This window comes from Tursiops truncatus, chromosome 6 (genome assembly GCF_011762595.2).
Source record: "Tursiops truncatus isolate mTurTru1 chromosome 6, mTurTru1.mat.Y, whole genome shotgun sequence".
In the NCBI taxonomy this organism is placed as follows: domain Eukaryota; kingdom Metazoa; phylum Chordata; class Mammalia; order Artiodactyla; family Delphinidae; genus Tursiops; species Tursiops truncatus.
This window is the reverse complement of record NC_047039.1, coordinates 16,115,546-16,134,798: the sequence shown is the minus strand read 5'-3', so window position 1 is coordinate 16,134,798 and position 19,253 is coordinate 16,115,546. Positions and strand designations below refer to the sequence as shown.

The window sequence follows — 19,253 nt, the reverse complement described above, 5'->3', positions numbered from 1 at the left end:
GACACAGCCAAATAAATTAATATTAAAATATATGTATATATAAAAAAAGTTAAGGGCTTCCCTGGTGGTGCAGTGGTTGAGAGTCCGCCTGCCGATGCAGGGGACACGTGTTCGTGCCCCGGTCTGGGAAGATCCCACATGCCGTGGAGCAGCTGGGCCCGTGAGCCATGGCCACGAAGCCCGTGCGTCCAGAGCCTGTGCTCCGCAACGGGAGAGGCCACAACAGTGAGAGGCCCGTGTACCGCAAAAAAAAAAAAAAAAGAGTTAAAGGTTGAATGAGAGGGAAATTCTGAGGGCGTTAGAAATGAGTAATCTTATAACTTCCAGAGAGTTACAAATTGTAAGGGCTTTCCTTGTTTCTTAAGCATTAATTAATCTCTAAATTCTCTTTAGGGTGAGGCCAATTAGTCTTTTCCAGGTTTTGTATCTCCTAGGCACATCAAAATAGGGACTAATTGCTAGAGATCGGGGAAGCCTACAAAAGCCTGATTTCTTCAATAAATGTTCTTTTTTCCTGGTGTTTGGGAAGTCTTTCAGGGAGGCACTTTTAGAATTTGAATTGCATTTGGAAGCCTCCTCATATTAAAGAATGCAGACCACTGGGTATTTAGAATTCTGTTTCCTATCTTGTTTTAAGGTGCCTCTCAAATAAACAACTTTGTTCATGTTAAAAGTTCCCCAAGAGGACTTCCCTGGTGGCACAGTGGTTAAGAATCCACCTGCCAGGGCTTCCCTGGTGGCGCAGTCGTTGAGAGTCCGCCTGCCGAGGCAGGGGACATGGGTTCGTGCCCTGGTCTGGGAAGATCCCACATGCTGCGGAGCGGCTGGGCCCATGAGCCATGGCTGCTGAGCCTGCGCGTCCTGAGCCTGTGCTCCGCAACGGGAGAGGCCACAGCAGTGAGAGGCCCGCGTATTGAAGAAAAAAAAAGAATCCACCTGCCAATGCAGGGGACATAGGTTCAAGCCCTGGTGTGAGAAGATCCCACATGCTGCGGAGCAACTAAGCCCGTGTGCCACAACTACTGAGCCTGTGCTTAAGAGCCCGTGAGACACAACTACTGAGCCCGTGTGCCACAACTACTGAGACTGCACTCTAGAGCCCCAAGCCACAACTACTGAAGCCCATGCGCCTAGAGCCCGTGCTCCGCATCAAGAGAAGCCCGTGAACCGCAATGAAGAGTAGCCCCCCATTCGCCACAACTAGAGAAAGCCCGCGCGCAGCAACAAAGGCCCAGTGCAGCCAAAAATAAATTAAAAAAAAAAAAGTCCCCAAGAGGCCATTTGTAATTTGAAATTTTTCCTTGGTGAAATTATGCCGTTTATTGAGTATATTCATAATCTGAAAATGTGAAGGAAGCAGATAGAGGAGGCACAGAGGAGGCAGAGATTCAGGTTGAGAAAACACCATGTGACCTGCAACGATTGTTAAGGGTGGCACTTTTGCAACCATATGTCTCCAGAAGACATGAAGTGACACCAAAGATAAGCCGTCATCAATTGAGGGCCGATCAGAGCCTCAGCCCCAGCTAGACAGAACTAAGCAAAACACTTCTCAGGATTGTAAGGACTAAGGAAGGTCCTTAGGAAGTTTTAGAAAAATTGACCCAATGCAGAGTTTGCCTAAAGATACTGGTCTAATGAGACCTTCTGAACTTGTCAGCCTTTGGGGCTGGCTGGAAAATACACTTATTAGGTCCTAGTCTGTCCTCTGCCTATGGGCTTCCTCTTATAGATGAATGACACTCAAGATACTGAACAAGCAGACAGATGATAGGAATGCTGTTAATTAGGTAGAAGCCAGATTTCACTCCTGAACAGAACAATCTGATAAGACTGAAAGTCAGAGGACCCACCGTATCACCTTAACCCTGAAGTGCTTGAGAAAATTATTGAAGATCAGGTAACTCACTCTAGTAGGCAGAGTGGCCTTGAGCAGGTGGAAATCAAGTGGCCTCATATGTGCACACTGTTACAAAGTCATGGGTCTCCCTAGAAACAAGGTCAGCTGAAGGATTTATTTATAGTTAAAGAAAAAAAAGTTAGGTTTGTTTAACTTGCTGCAACAAGCAGAGAACTAGAGGAAATAGGGATCTTCTCTATAGGGGGTGGCAGTTAGGAAGGCTACTCATTGGATACTCTTGTTAGATGAAGGACTATTGTTGGATTTTAGGGTGGAAGTTTGTAATCTGGGCAAGGACTAGTTAGAATTTGTAGACTAGATGAGTTGCTAGAACTCATGAAGTTCTAGTGTTAGATCAGATCTAGTGTCTATGCAGAGTTACTGTTAAATTAGTTTGCCTGAGGTCTTATCTTGAAACATGAATCTGAAGTATCTGGTATTAAAAAGAATTTGAGCTTAGATAGTCTGTGATGCATGTTGTGGTTTGGTTTGGTTCACTTCATCTGTTTTATGAGTCATAGTACAGTTATAAGTTGGGACTTCTGTTTTGATTCTGAGAGGCTGCTGGTGTTAGTTTCTTATGTGTATAAAAGTATATTTGTAATTGTTGAACGGCTTTAGGAAAAAACTTTGACTTCAAGAATTCAGTATTAGTTTTCTATTGCTGTGTAACAAATTACCACAAACTTAGTGGCTTAAAACAACGTTTTTTTAGCTCCTAGTTTTGTGGGTCAGAGGTAGATTCATGGCATAGACTTCTCAGGGCTCAAAGGCTGAAATCAAGGTGCCTACCTGGCTGAGTTTACATGTGGAGGCTGGGGGAAGAATCTGATCTTTAGCACATTCAGGTTGCTGGCAGTTCCTTGTGGTGGTAGGAGTGAAGTCCTTATTTTTAGCTGGGGGCCACTCCCAGCTCCTAGAGTCTGCCTTCATTCCTTGCTCCGTGGCCTGCTCTATCTTCAAGCTAACAATGGAGAAATTGCACTTCAAATCCCTCTCATGCTTCAGCTCTCTGAACTCCTATATCTGACCTCTAAATCCAGATTAAAAGGTCTTCTGTGATTAGGTCAGGTGCACCTGGACAGTCTCCCTATTTTAAGGTCATCTAATATGGGACCTTAATTATGCTTGCAGACTTCCTTCCAGCAGTACCTAGATGATTGATGGAGTAACTGGGAGAAGGTGTGTGTATACCCTGGACCAGGCATCTTGTGGGGTCTGCCTTCTGCTAACCATAGTGCCTTTGTGTGTTTTGAAGCATAAGCCACAGAATTTCCTCTTTGTCATCTTAGTAACTCTTGGTTGCTTATAGGTGTAACTTAAATTTTAATGTTGCTGGTAAGAGTCAGTTTGGGGTATAGCTCTGCTGATTTGAGAGAAGTCTTATTTATGTATAAAACGGATTAACATAAGGAAAGTTATTGCCAGTGGGATTGCCTTTCTTTTTGCCCTTGGCATCTGTTACTTTTCTTTTAATAAAGTTTTTTATAAAAACTTGGAAACATGTAGGGCAGAGCAGATAGGAAAAAAAAAAAGCTGTCTGTAGTCCAAACACTCTTGCTTATACTTTCATCCTTTTCTTCCAATTTTTATTGTTCAATTAAAAGAATATCATTATGATCATATAGTGTACAAAATAATTGTATACTGACTTCTTATATACTTTTTTTCTGATTATAAAAGTGATACAGGGTAATCAGAGAAAGTTTAAAAATAGGCAAGTCGGAAGAATAAGATAATTTAGAATCTTGTTACCTAGCACTAATACTTGGGTATATTTCCTTATTGCCTTTTCTAATGCATTATTTAGTCACAATTTAGATCATATCGTATGGATTTATTTATTTATTTATTTATTTAGATTTATTTTTAAACAGAGCTAAACACTGGACCACTTGTCAATTTTAAATAAAAGGTATTTGGCATATTACTCATCACCTATGAGTTTTTTGTATCCTAACCTTTAAAAGTGACTTCTTTAATTCTGTGTGAATTTTAGATTCATAAATATGCCTTTTATTTTTAAAATTTTACGTGTGTATGTACATATATGTATATTTATGATCAGTATCTTATGGGGGAAAAAATAGAGAGGGAAAAAAATAGACAAAGCATTCCATTGTCTGTTCAAATTGACTCACTCCCTCAGGGTCCCTGACAGCTGAGTTTTCACGATACCTTATATTTTAATATTATCAGTGGACCAAGGACATCAGCGTTTCCATTGGCTCTTCTTCCCTCTTGCTTTTTGAGACAAAATACCATGGCTCTGGCCTCCCTGTGGGGAACAGCAGCTCAGGAGAAGAAAATGCTTTGAAAAGAGGTCTTTAAAGAACATTCCAGACTTAGAGAGTGAAAGAGAGCACCTTGTGCCTCCTTTCCCGTCTTCTCTTGGCTTCTCATACTGACTAGAATGCCAAAATGTCTCAGCTGAAGGTGCAGACTGATATCGGGCAGTATTTCCCTGCTGAAACATTGATAGACTGGGCACTCGCTATATGAATTTTTAAAGAATACAGAAAATCATTATTTGAGTTACTTGTTAATGAAAATAGTTTGTTTTATTACTTACTATCCTTCTGTTTTTGAGGAGAGAGGTGAGGTAAAGACAAATATTTTGTTTTGTAATGTTCCTTGCAAAGTGTCCAAAATGTGATTTGGATGTGGTCATCAACCATGTCAAGAATGATTCTATTTTAACAGCGGCATGAAAAAATCATTCTAGAAACACATTTCTTAGGACTGGGAAGGAACTGAAACATAGAATTTGCACATGAGTGGAAATTTGATCTCTGAGTTACATAATCTTCCTGAAATCAACCTAGACTTCTGAGTCTGGGGTTCAAAGTGAATAAAGCTAGACTTGAAAATCTTTGGTATCATGACTTTTGCAGTTTTTTCCTTAATTTTAATTCAACTCTGACTGGGGTCAGCTAGGCTCAAGTGTTTTTGCATTAAAAAGGTTTTTAAAAAATTATTGACGTATAATATACAAAAGTGCACAGATCCTAACTGTACAGCTTGATAAATTTTCACAAAGGAAACATACTTGTGTAGCCAGTATTCAAATCAAGAAAACACAACATTACCTACAGTAAGTGTTGAGGTAATTTTCTTTCAAGAAGGCTCTGTAGGTGATATATTTTCTGAGTCCCTTTGATTTTCTGAATGTCATTCTATGACCTTCACAGATAATATAAAGTATTTGGCTGAGTACAAAACTTACAAGTTACAACCTTTTCTCCTTAGAGTTCTACACATATTCCAGTGATGTTAGAAATCTAATATTCTAGAAAAAAAAACTGTAGACCATCATGATTTAAGTTTCTTCTTTATCCTTATAATTCAGAATTTTTTCAAGAATGTGCCTCTTGATTAGTTTTTCCTGAAATGCAGTGATTCAGTGTGTTTAAGCAAACCTTTCTATATAGCTCAGAAAAGTTTTCTAATTTGTTTTGAGTATTTTTCCTGTTACATTTTTTCTAGTTTAGTTTTTCAGGAATATCATTAACCTCTTATTTTGGCTCTCCATCCTCTATTCTCTGTATGTCATTGTCTCTCACCATTTTCATATTTGTCCTTTTCCTTTGTATTCCAAAAGAACTTTTCTAGTTTGTCTTACATATTATATACTTTATTTTTATCAGTTTCATTTCTGTTCTTTGCTCTCTCCTAGCGTTCTCCTAGAATTGTTACACAGTCAGTTCTGTTGTAATGATTGTCAAAATTCATTGAATTGTATGCTATGTAAAGATGATTAAGAAAAAAAGCATATATCTGATAAAGGACATACTCAGAATATATAAGAACTTTTATCAGTCAATGGAAAAAATATATTGAAGAATTTTTTTTTTTTTTTGCCGTACACGGGCCTCTCACCATTGTGGCCTCTCCCGTTGCGGAGCACAGGCTCCGGACGCACTGGCTCAGCGGCCATGGCTCACGGGCCCAGCCGCTCCGCGGCACGTGGGATCCTCCCTGACCGGGGCACGAACCCGTGTCCCCCGCATCAGCAGGCAGACTCTCAACCACTGCACCACCAGGGAAGCCCCCTGAATAAATTGTTAAATGGACAAAAAATTGGTTGATTAGGCATGTCCCAAAAGGAAGATAGCCAGTAAACAAGTGGAAGCGTGCTCAGCATCACTATTCACCAATGAAATGTAAATTAGAACCACAAAGAGAAGTAGACACTCACTATAATGGAGTAAAATTTAAAAGTGACCAATACTAAGTGTTGGCAAGGAGTAACTGGAACCCTCACACCTTGCTGGTGTGGCTAAAATGGTATAAGACTTCAGTGAACTGTTTGATGAAACCTATGCCTACCCCCCTAACCTTGCATTCCCAATCCTGGGTAAAACGGGTGCTTACATCCACCATAAGACAGATAGAAGAATGTTCATAGCAACATTATTCATAGTGGCTCAGAACTGGAAAGGTTATCTAACACATTTTGCTGCCCCTAGCCTTATTAATGCAGTCGTGCTAAACATGTAGCAATCTGCTTTTAGTTTAATATGTGCTATTAATGAAAATTTATGTAGGGTATCCCCCCCCAATTTTCTAATTTTTGAAATGTTTTTCAAATTTCTTAAAACTTTTTTCTTTAAACTAGTTTGATTTTGGAGCACTAAAAGAAAATTTGTTGCACAGATAGCCTAGAGCACCAATTATAAAAATGCCAACTTTTGGTCTGCATTTAGCCCAAATACTCTTTTATTCTTGGATCATTCTTAAGTTTCATTAATTTTAACTGCTTTTTGAATCTTACACGTTACTTTCCCATTTGAATGGTGCATTTATTTATTTATTTATTGCTCACTGCACTAGTTGCTTGCTCAGATTAACTTGTTAATGCTGTTTCATTTTTTGAATAAATACTAAAGAGCAGTGCTGTTCAATATAACTTTCTGAACTGATAGAAATGTTGTGTATTTATGCTCTCCAATATGGCAGTCACTGAGCACATGAGGTTATTGAGCATTGAAATGTGGTCAGTGCAACTGAGGAACTAAATTTTAAATTTTATTTAATTTTAATTAATTTAAATTTAAGTCTAAATGGCCACATGTGGCTAGTAGCTACCTTATTAGACAGTGTAGCTCTAGAGTTAAGAAGGATGAATTGAGAAAAAGACAAGAATTTAGAATGATATGAAATTAGGAAAAAATGCATTTATCATTTAACTTAGAACATTGGTTCTCAATCTGCACATTAGGCTGCATGTTAGGATTACCTGGAGAGCTTTTTGAAACTACCAGTTTCTGGGACACTAATCTAAAACCAGTTGAATCCAGATTTCTAGAAATGGATGAGGGCATTATATTTTCAGAAACTTCCTAGGTTATGCTAATGTACAATTGGAGTTAAAAATCAGTAAATTATAGTAGTGCTTCTTAATGTGCACCTGAACATCTTGTTAAAATGCAGATTCTGATTTCAATATATCTGAGTTAGGCCAGGTATCCTGCACTTCTAACAAGCTCCTGGGTGATTCTGATATTTTTGATCCCCAGACTAAACTTTGAGGAGGAAAGAATTTTAGGATGAAAGGTTGAGCAGGAGTTTACCATATCTGAAATGAACATTTGGTGGCATAATTGTCGAATTCAACAGTTGATATCTGGCTCAGACTTAGTTTCTATATGTCTCAACAATGGTGTGTACATAATATATACCTCAAAGTACTTAATTAGAAATTGATGAAGAACCAAACCTTTTCTCTGATCAGTGTCTAGGGAAGAGGTTTTGTTTTGTTTTGTTTTGTTTGGATAAAATAGGGAAGAGCTCTCTGAAGAAGTAACATTTGAGCAGAGAATTGAGTAGAATGAAGGGGCTACCATGGCAGGTATGCAGTGGGCGTGAATGAGGTTCATGGCAACCAGCTCAACAGATAACCCAGCAGCTTTCACCACTGAAATAACAAAGATAAGAGTAGAAGTAAGTGAAATAGGGACCAGGAAAACAATAGAAAAGATTAACAGAATTAAGAATTGGTTTTTGAAATGATTAACATAATTGACAGACTTTAGACTGAGAATAAAAGAGAAAAGACAAATAAATAAGAAATGAAAAAAGGAGACATTACAACTGATGCCACAGAAATATAAAGGATTATAAGAGACTACTGTGAACAATTATCCACTACAAATTGGGTAGCCTAGAAGAAATGGATAAATTTCTAGACACATTTAACCTATGAAGGCTGAATTATGAAGAAGTGGAAAACTCTGAACAGACCAATAACAAATAAGGAGACTGAATCAGTAATCTAAAACCTCCCAACAAAGAAAAGCCCAAGACCAGATGGTTTCATTGGTGAAATCTATCAAACATTTAAAAAAAGAATTCATACCAATCCTTCTCAAACTCTTCCAAAAAATTGAGGGGGAGGGAATGCTCCCAAACTCATTGTTTTTGAGGCCAGCATTACTCTGATACAAAGGCCAGATAAGGAAACTATAAGAAAAGAAAACTGCAGACCAATATCCCTGATGAATAGAGATGCAAAACTTCTCAACAAAATATTAGCAAACCTAATTAACAGCATGTTAGAAAGATCATTCACCACAATCAAGTGATATTTATCCCTAGGATGCAAGGGTAATTCAACATATGCAAATCAACAAATGTGATATACATCACATTAATGGGATAAAAGATAAAAATCATATGATCATCTCAATAGATGCAAAAAAAGCATTTGACAAAATACAGCATCTTTTCTTGATAAATACACCCAACAAATTGCATATAGAAGGAACATACCTCAACTTAATAAAAGCCATATATGACCAGCCCACAGCCAACATCATATTCATCAATGAAAGGTTGAAAGCTTTTCGTCTAAGATCAGGAGTAAAATAAGGGTGCTTACTCTCACCTTTCTTATTCAACATAGTACTTGAAGTCCTAGCCAGAGCAATCAGGTAAGAAAATCAATCAATCCAGGTCAGAAAGTAAGATGTAAAATTGTCTTAGTTTGCAGATGACATGGTCTTACATAGAGAAAATCCTAAAGACTCCACCAAAACAAAAAACAAACAAACTGTTAGAACTAATAAACAAATTCAGTTGTTTGAGGATACAAAATCAACATACAGAAATAACTTGTGTTGCTATACACTAACAATGCAATATCTGAAAAAGAAATAAAACAATTCCATTTACAATAACATCAAAAACAATAAAATACTTAGGAATAAATTTAATCAAGGAGGTGAAAGATCTGTACACTGAAAACTACAAGATTTTGATGAAATTGAAGAGGACATAAACAAATGGAAAGACATCCTATATTCATAGATCAGAAGAATTAATATTTTTAAAATGTCTATACTACCCAAAGTTGTCTGGAGATTCAATCCAATTCCTATCAAAATGCCAATGGTTTTGGGCTTCCCTGGTGGCACAGTGGTTGAGAGTCCGCCTGCCGATGCAGGGGCATGGGTTCGTGCCCCGGTCCGGGAAGATCCCACATGCCGCGGAGCGGCTGGGCCCATGAACCATGGCCACTGAGCCTGCGCGTCCGGAGCCTGTGCCCCACAACGGGAGAGGCCACAACAGTGAGAGGCCCTCATACCGCAAAAAAAAAAAAAAAAAAAGCCAATGGTTTTTTTCACAGAAATAGAAAAAACAATCCTAAAGTTTGTGTGGAGCCACAAAAGACCCTGAATAACCAAAGCAATCTGGAGAAAGAAGAACAAAGTTTGAGGCATCATACGTCCTGATTTCAAACTATACTGCAAACCTCTAGTAGTCAAAACGGTATGGTATTGGCATAAAATAAAAACAGACACACAGGCCAATGGAACAGAATCAGGAGCTCAGAAATAAACCCTCACATATACAGTCAACTAATATTTGACAAGGGAGCCAAGAATATTCAATGAGGGAAAGGATAATCTTTTCAATAAGTGGTGTTGGGAAAGCTGTATAACTACAGTGCAGAAGAATGAAATTAGACCACTCACAAAAATTAACTCAAAATGGATTAAAGACTTAAACATAAGACCTGAAACTGTAAAACTCCTAGAAGGAAACATAGGGAAAAAGCTGTTTGACATTGGTCTTGGTGACAGTTTTGGGGGTATGACATCAAAAGCAAAAATAACTGGGACTACATCAAACTAAAAAACTTCTGCAGAGAAAAAGAAACCATCAACCAAGTGAAAAGGCAACCTACAGAATGGGAGAAAGTATTTATAAATCATATGTCTGATAAGAGGTTAATATCCAAAGTATATAATAAACTCATACAACTCAATAGCAAAAAACCCAAACAATCCAATTTAAAAATGGAAAGAGGAACTGAATAGACATTTTCCCAAAGGAGACATTACAGATGGCCAGCAGGTACATGAAAAGGTGCTCAACATCACTAATCATCAGGGAAATGCAAATTAAAATCATAGCAAGATATCACCTCAGACCTGTTAGAATGACTGTTTTGTTTTGTTTTTTTTAATGTGGATACACTTAAAGTGGCCTTTTCTATCACCAATCATCTTTTTTTTTTTTTTTTTTTTTTTGGCTGTACGCGGGCCTCTCGCCGTTGTGGCCTCTCCCGTTGCGGATCACAGGCTCCGGATGCGAAGGCTCAGCGGCCATGGCTCACGGACCCAGCCGCTCTGCGGCATGTGGGATCCTCCCGGACCGGGGCACGAACCCGTGTCCCCTGCATCGGCAGGCGGACTCCCAACCACTGCACCACCAGGGAAGCCCACCAATCATCTTTGAGTAACAAGAACCTCCTCTACTCTTAAAAAGAAGTACTGTAGTTTTATAACCCCTAAATGATCACATTTCTGGATAAATGGCCTTTTGATTCATAGTCAAAAAATATTTTTAACTCTATGCTCGTGTTTTGAGACCCTTTAATCCCTCTGTTAACCCTACTTTCTTGTTGGTAATGATTATAGTTTATAAAATAACATGCCTGTATTAAAAATGAAGGAACCAGGAACCCCAAGTGACAATATGAAGAAACCAATAAAGTAGTAACTTGAGCTCTGACACTACTGACATTTTGACTCTTTTATTTAAAAATGCCTATTTAATTTTTTGAACAAATAAAATGTCTGGAATTACTTATTAGCCTTGTAATCACTTGAGTACCTTTTCTTTGAAATTTGAAAAATTGTGCTAAGACATGATTTTGGAAGGATGACAGCTTTATAAATGGAGTATTTAGAGAGGCAACACACAGCCACAGAAATGAAGGGAAACTTCCATGTGTGGTGGTGAGTGGTTTATTTATAATTTGAAAGGATGCAAGAATTGAACCTCTGTGTTACAGTTCAAATACTTCATAGTTTAAAGCATGGATAAGATGTTAGAGGCTACAACTTCAGAGTCCAAGTGTTTAAGTTGTATTTCTTATTAATGAAATCCTGTGTGCCATTAAAGGCAGTTTGAAATGAACTTGTCAGAGATTTGGGTTTAGATTATCATCCACTGTGAAGTGAGAAGTGAAGCCAGTTGAATATCATCTTTTGTATACATTAGACATAAGACATAATAAAATCTCCAAACTTGGGCTTAGAGACATGTATATGCGTAGTATTTAAGTTTTGATTCTAGTCTTATTCTTTTTTTTTTTTTTTTTTTTTGCGGTACGTGGGCCTCTCACTGTTGTGGCCTCTCCCGTTGCGGAGCACAGGCTCCGGACGCGCAGGCTCAGCGGCCATGGCTCACGGGCCCAGCCGCTCCGCAGCATGTGGGATCCTCCCGGACCGGGGCACAAACCCGTGTCCCCTGCATCGGCAGGCGGACTCTTAACCACTGCGCCACCAGGGAAGCCCTCTAGTCTTATTCTTGTTCCCCCAAATCCATGTTTATCCAAACCAGTGTTACCCAAAAGTATGGTCCGTGGACCAATGTCTGTCCACGAATTGTTACTAACTGCAGTAAATACAGAGAGTTAGCATTTAAAAACTTTTATAGCAGCTTGACATTGGCACAACATCTATGCATGTGATCATTTTTCTAGTAATTTATTTTTATTGCATTTTACAAAGTATAGTTTTCCACTTGTTGATGCTGGGGTGGGGGCAGTTCCAACAGACAGTTTACAAAGCACTACTCTAGATCCTCTATTTTTCACTCAGAAATTCTGAACTCCGTGTATTCATGTGGCCACATAGGGGCTGGGGCAAGGGACGTGAAGACCAGTAAACTATGACTATGTGATGACTGGGAATACAGGTGCTGATTATCTGAGATTAGTGAGCATGAGATTTGCCTGGGGTACTTGTTAACCATGCGGAGGTCTGTGTAGATCTCCAAAGATCCTGATTCCACACGTATGAGACCTAAGAATCTATGCTCTAAACAAATGCCTCTGATCAGTTGATTCTGATTAATTTTGTTTCTGGATACTTGAGAGTAAAAGGAAGCATTATTAATAATTACATCAGGACAAAATAAATAAACCAGGATACTCAGACATAATGGTCACTCTTGTCTGGGGCATATTTTTTTACACAGACGTTTAAAGTTTACTTGGAAAGTTTCTACTGTTTCCTTTCATTAGCAAACTTAGCTCGATTTCCTTTAGTCTTCTCTGGATTGTGGCTCTTCCCAGTCTTCTGTGAATCAATCTCAGCTAACGTATGTATAGAACTATCCAGTACAAGAAGGGAAATGGAATTCAGGACTCTAAACATAGCTAGGGGTAACTTAGAGGGTGGTAAGACCCACTCCTTTAAAGTTGAAGATTCTTTTATTCTGATTTGAAGGGTATTGATTTTTTAAATAACCTTTACCATTTATGATAAAACTCTCCAGAAAGTGGGCATAGAGGGAACCTACCTCAACATAATAAAGGCCATATACGACAGACCCACAGCAAACATCATTCTCAATGGTGAAAAACTGAAAGCATTTCCTCTAAGATCAGGAACAAGACAAGGATGTCCACTCTCACCACTATTATTCAACAGAGTTTTGGAAGTCCTAGCCACGGCAATCAGAGAAGAAAAAGAAATAAAAGGAATACAATTTGGAAAAGAAGAACTGTAACTGTTTACAGATGACATGATACTATACATAGAGAATCCTAAAAATGCCACCAGAAAACTACTAGAGCTAATCAATGAATTTGGTAAAGTTGCAGGATACAAAATTAATGCACAGAAATCTCTTGCATTCCTGTACACTAACGATGAAAAATCTGAAAGAGAAATTAAGGAAACACTCCCATTTACCACTGCAACAAAAAGAATAAAATACCTAGGAATAAACCTACCTAGGGAGACAAAAGACCTGTATGCAGAAAACTATGCGACACTGATGAAAGAAATTAAAGATGATACCAACAGATGGAGAGATATACCATGTTCTTGGATTGGAAGAAACAATATTGTGAAAATGACTACACTACCCAAAGCAATCTACAGATTCAATGCAATTCTTATCAAATTACCAATGGCATTTTTTACGGAACTAGAACAAAAAATCTTACAATTTGTATGGAGGCAAAAAAGACCCTGAATAGCCAAAGCAGTCCTGAGGGAGAAAAACAGAGCTGGAGGATCAGACTCCCTGAATTCAGACTGTACTACAAAGCTACAGTAATCAAGACAATATGGTACTGGCACAAAAACAGAAACATAGATCAATGGAACAAGATAGAAAGCCCAGAGATAAACCCACGCACCTATGGTCAACTAATCTATGACAAAGGAGGCACGGATATACAATGGAGAAAAGACAGTCTCTTCAATAAGTGGTGCTGGGAAAACTGGACAGCTGCATGTAAAAGAATGAAATTAGAACACTCCCTAACACCATGCACAAAAATAAACTCAGAATGGATTTGAGACCTAAATGTAAGACCGGACACTATAAAACTCTTAGAGGAAAACATAGGAAGAACACTCTTTGACATAAATCACAGCAAGATCTTTTTTGATCCACCTCCTAGAGTAATGGAAATAAAAACAAAAATAAGCAAATGGGACCTAATGAAACTTCAAAGCTTTTGCACAGCAAAGGAAACCATAAACAAGACGAAAAGACAACCCTCAGAATGGGAGAAAATATTTGCAAACAAATCAACAGACAAAGGATTAATCTCCAAAGTATATAAACAGCTCATGCAGCTCAATATTAAACAAATAAACAAGCTAATCCAAAAATGGGCAGAAGACCTAAATAGACATTTCTCCAAAGAAGACGTACAGATGGCCAAGAAGCACATGAAAAGCTTCTCAACATCACTAATTATTAGAGAAATGCAAATCAAAACTGCAATGAGGTATCCCCTCACACCAGTTAGAAAGGGCATCATCAGAAAATCTACAAACAACAAATGCTGGAGGGGGTGTGGAGAAAAGGGAACCCTTTTGCATTGTTGGTGGGAATGTAAATTGATACAGCCACTATGGAGAATAGTATGGAGGTTCCTTAAAAAACTAAAAATAGAATTACCATATGATCCAGCAATCCCACTACTGGGCATATACCCAGAGAAAACCATAATTCAAAAAGACACATGAACCCCAATGTTCATTGCAGCACTGTTTACAATAGCCAGGTCATGGAAGCAACCTAAATGCCCATCGACATACGAATGGATAAAGAAGTTGTGGTACATATATACACTGGAATATTACTCAGCCATAAAAAGGAATGAAATTAAGTCATTTGTTGAGACACGGATGGATCTAGAGACTGCCATACCAAGTGAAGTAAGTCAGAAAGAGAAAAACAAATATCGTATATTAACGCATGTATGTGGAACCTGGAAAAATGGGACAGATGAACCAGTTTGCAGGGCAGAAGTTTAGACACAGATGTAGAGAACAAACATATGGACACCAAGGGGGGAAAGCCGCAGTGGGGTGGGGGTGGTGGTGTGCTGAACTGGGCGATTGGGAGTGACATATATACACTGATGTGTATAAAATTGGTGACTAATAACTTGCTGTATAAAAATAAAATAAAATTCAAAAATTAAAAAAAAAATAACCCTTACCTAAAAACTTAGGACTCTCCTGGAACTTTCTTTTATGCATGTTGTCCCAAGCCAATCTTAATTCCTCTTAGTGTTCCTGGCTCAGCTGTGTCCCATTTCTCTTAGCTAGGCATAATCCCCTTGATCCATTTCATCCTTACTTTCATTTAACTGACTTATTTACTTGTTTTAAATAAATTACAACTGAAGAATTTGAGAGAAAGAAAAAATATCTTTCTAAATTTCCTCCTCAGGAGCTCTTTAGGTTGTTGTCACCTTTACTTACGTGACTTTTATGATATATAAGAAAAACGGGTTTCCTGTTTTGTAAACTGTTCTCTGATTACAACTGAGGTTGGAGGAAAATGATTTTTATTAGTAAGTAATAAGACTACTGGTAGAAGTCAAGTAATATCTGTGGATCTCTTGTCTCTCATACTACCTCTGTTATGATACATTTTTGTCAATTCCAACATATTTGATTTTGTATTATTTCATCTTGTTTTTAGTTTGTTTTTTTTTTTTTGCGGTATGCGGGCCTCTCACTGTTGTGGCCTCTCCTGTTGCGGAGCACAGGCTCCAGACGCGCAGGCTCAGTGGCCATGGCTCATGGGCCCAGCTGCTCCGTGGCATGTGGGATCTTCCCGGACCGGGGCACAAACCCGTGTCCCCTGCATCGGCAGGCGGACTCTCAACCACTGCACCACCAGGGAAGCCCTGTTTTTAGTTTTTTGACCAATTTCTTTGATTTACAAAGTGGGCAATTAAGAACAATTTAGTAAAAATTTAAGTAAACTTGTTCAGGACTAACCTTCACCCTGTCTTATAGACTCACCAGATGAATGAATAAAAGACTCATCATAATATTTTATTTTTGTCTTATTTTAGATTTAGATTATCCTACTAAAATAGTATATTGATATTCCATATGAATTACACAAATTAAGACTAATTTGTCCTTTAAATTGAGACAGTTTTAAGAGGGAAAGGGGATGCTATTAACAGTTATACTAGGAGAGCAGCTGAAACCTAGGACTGTCCTGAGTAAACTGGGATGTGTATGGTCCCCATCTCAGGATAATATTTGCTGGTTGGATAGCTACTATGATATTTTCAATGGGCTTTGAATAGTCAAAATGAGTCAAATTATAGCTAAGAGCATTATAAAACTTACCATAGGATTTTCTTTACTTGTAAAAAATACAAAATGGAATGGCTAGATCAAGTCTAAAATTGTTTAAGTGCCTGTAGATTTCAACTTGGTTCTTAATAATACTTCCATAAAGCTAGAAGTAGAATAATCAGACAGTAACCACAAATTGAAATGAATCCCTCCTTTAAAACTTATGGTTTATAGACTTGTGGCTATTAGGTCACAGGGAATCTAAAGTAGACTACATTATAAGATAGGTAAAAGAAGAGGTGATAGCCAATTTTAAAATGTCAAAAAATTTTTTCTGTTCAAGTTGCTAATTTACCATGATGTTGTATATAAACTTTATATCCAGTGTACACTGAAGTTAGTTGTTAGAATTTCGAGATTAGAAAACACAGCTAGACCTCCCATACCTATTTTTCTCAAGTTTATGCTCTGTTACTAGAGCAAGTTATTCTGTGAAAGAGCTCCATCCTGTTAGTTGTGTTCTTGTTATTAGTAATATTTTAAGCAACTACCTTTTATTAATACATACGTACGTACATAAAAAACATCTGATTCCCCTGATCAGGAACTGAAGTCAAACTTCCAAGACGTGGTTTCATTAGGTCTGTTCTTTGGAAGAAATAAATACCCTGTTAGTGTTGTGATTTATTTTCCTTCATTTTTTTAAACCATAGTTTCATTTTTAACACATTTTCCATAGATAAAAGATACTCATATCATCTAGTCCCTTGTCTCACTTTTAGCTTATCTACTGAATCAACTTCAAGTCTTTCATCTTTATATGTATAACATAATATATACACGCACACACACATATATCTTTTAAATGACTTTAACTGTGGCCTTTTAAAAAATTAGAATCGATCATCTATAATATATAGTATCTTCGATTTGTTTTCCTATGTAGTTCTCGTGCTGTGGATGTGAAATCGTGGTGATGCATTAGGTTTAATTTGTTACATAAAAGTAATGTGTTTATGGTTTTTCTCTATACCTTTAACTGTTAAAAAATTTTTTTTTCTCTCTTCCTAGCTGTCCCTTTTCCTCCAACACAGCGGCTTACTTTGAAGGAAGTATTTGAGAATGGGAAACCTAAAATTGATGTTTTGAAAAACCATTTGGTGAAGGAAGGGCGACTGGAAGAGGAAGTAGCCTTAAAGATAATCAATGATGGGGCTGCCATCCTGAGACAAGAGAAGACTATGATAGAAGTAGATGCTCCAATCACAGGTATGAGAAGTATTCGCATGGTGGTACTTAGATTTGAGCTAATTTGAGAAGTGATTACAAATAACCAACTAAAATGTGTGATCATTATTCTAGGAATTGTGCGCAGTCTTAGGGTTGTTTAGTATGTGTTATTCATTGAAGAAATACAATTTAAAATGTCTAATATTTCCAGTAGGACTATTTCATATTGATAGATTGCCTGCAATTATCGAGCAGTCCAGTCAAAAGCTAGACTGATTTAAGTTAAAAGTTAAACTGTGGTCCTATTGGTGTAATGCCCTTTCTCTTCTAAGACATAATTTTTCACCTCACCCTAGGTCTGTTTTTTTTCCTAGTATGTGGTGACATTCATGGACAGTTTTTTGACCTGATGAAGTTGTTTGAAGTTGGAGGATCACCTAGTAATACACGCTACCTCTTTCTGGGTGACTATGTGGACAGAGGCTATTTCAGTATAGAGGTAAATATTAAACTGGTGTGTTGGAACTATCATATTATCTTTTTAAAAAAATTTCTTTCCATTCTTCAGTAGAAGAAATTAAAATGAGAACACACTGGCAGAATTTATAAACTTTGTTACTTTCAATAATTAAAGTGATAGAGATACGTTTTAATTGATATAAAAAGAACTATTCCTTTTATTAGCCAGTAAAAATCTGACATATAGAAGGCTATGTTAACCCTGCTTTGCAAATAACTTAAGTGTTTACCAGCCTTTCCTCTTTGTAGATAGTGTACAGGCTGTATATAAATGATATAAATTGCTGTTCACCCTAAGTGGGGTTTGGATTAGCTCACCTTAATTATAAAACTATAAGCTGCTGAGCTACATTGAACGCTTAGATTAACTGCCAATGCTGAATAATCGGGCACTTAGCCTCTTGTAGGAATAATTTATGATACTGTTACACATAGGAAGTACATGTTCATTGAAGGAAAAAATGATTACAGTTAATGAAGTTAATGAAAACTCACAATTTATATATTTTGAAAATTGTATGATGACAGGAAAATGGTTAGATTTAAAACAAAGTATAAGTTTTTATGTACAAAAGATAAAACTATTTCAAAACCTAACGGAATGACTTGAGTACAGTGGAACCACAGTACATTCATATTTAATGTCCGTTGATTCAGCTGTACATGCTTGGCAAATAAAAGAGAAGTAACTTTTGAAATAGTGCAGGTAATCGAATTTATAATATCCCCAGAATAAGCATGAGATGAGAAATCGAGTCTGCTTGCTGTTCTTGCAATCTTTAGTTCTGCCTCTCCCTCGTAGTGTGGGACCCTCACTGTACTATGTGGTTAAAGGTTTATTGTTCATGCAGCATCACTCCTAAATACAAGTCAACCCTCTCACCTGGTACTCAACCAAAAAAGCAGCTGTGATACTAAAGCTGCCAGAAAAATAAACAACAAGAGAAATATATCTTACTCTTTAGTTAGATAGATAGTCTAAGTGCATGAATCAGAAAAGTTCAGTGTTATCTTGCCAGTGTCTCAAATTCATTTAGTGTCATCTATGAGTTCGAAAGTTAATGATAGAAGCTAAGGAAATAAGCACATTCTCCCTGCTGCTCAGTAATTTCCCAAGATTTCTAAATAGGTACCTGGGATGGGTGGAGATCATACTTGCAGACTGTAACATTAAAAGCTTCCCATATTCCTATCCACATCCTATTTTAATAGACAGTATGTCAAAAGTATGGGTGTTTGAAAGACTCACTGAATGCTTAGTTCTTTGTGTTTAGTAGCATGAGGAAGTTTTAGAGGCTGAAGAAAAGAATACAGAACTTACTGAATTTGTAATTAATTTTATTTCATGAAATAACTTTTTAAAAAAATTTTATTTATTTATTTTTATTTTTGGCTGTGTTGGGTCTTCGTTTCTGTGCTTTGGCTTCCTCTAGTTGCGGCAAGCGGGGGCCACTCTACATCGCGGTTCGCAGGCCTCTCACTGTCGCGGCGTCTCTTGTTGTGGAGCACAAGCTCCAGAC

General features: G+C 37.6%; 1 protein-coding gene across 5 annotated transcripts in view; it reads left to right on the top strand.

Moving 5' to 3' along the window:
• PPP3CC (protein phosphatase 3 catalytic subunit gamma) overlaps positions 1–19,253 on the top strand; it is a 98,030-nt gene that overhangs the window by 25,624 nt on the left and 53,153 nt on the right. For 3 of the 5 annotated variants that reach the window (XM_073805859.1, XM_033857700.2, XM_033857702.2), the window contains exons 2-3: positions 17,056–17,253; positions 17,571–17,713. In XM_073805859.1, coding sequence (XP_073661960.1) covers positions 17,226–17,253; positions 17,571–17,713 — 171 coding nt within the window. In that variant the 5' untranslated portion in view covers positions 17,056–17,225. The remainder of the gene's footprint in view (positions 1–17,055; positions 17,254–17,570; positions 17,714–19,253) is intronic. The other 2 variants (XM_033857701.2, XM_033857703.2) reach the window with 1 other exon arrangement.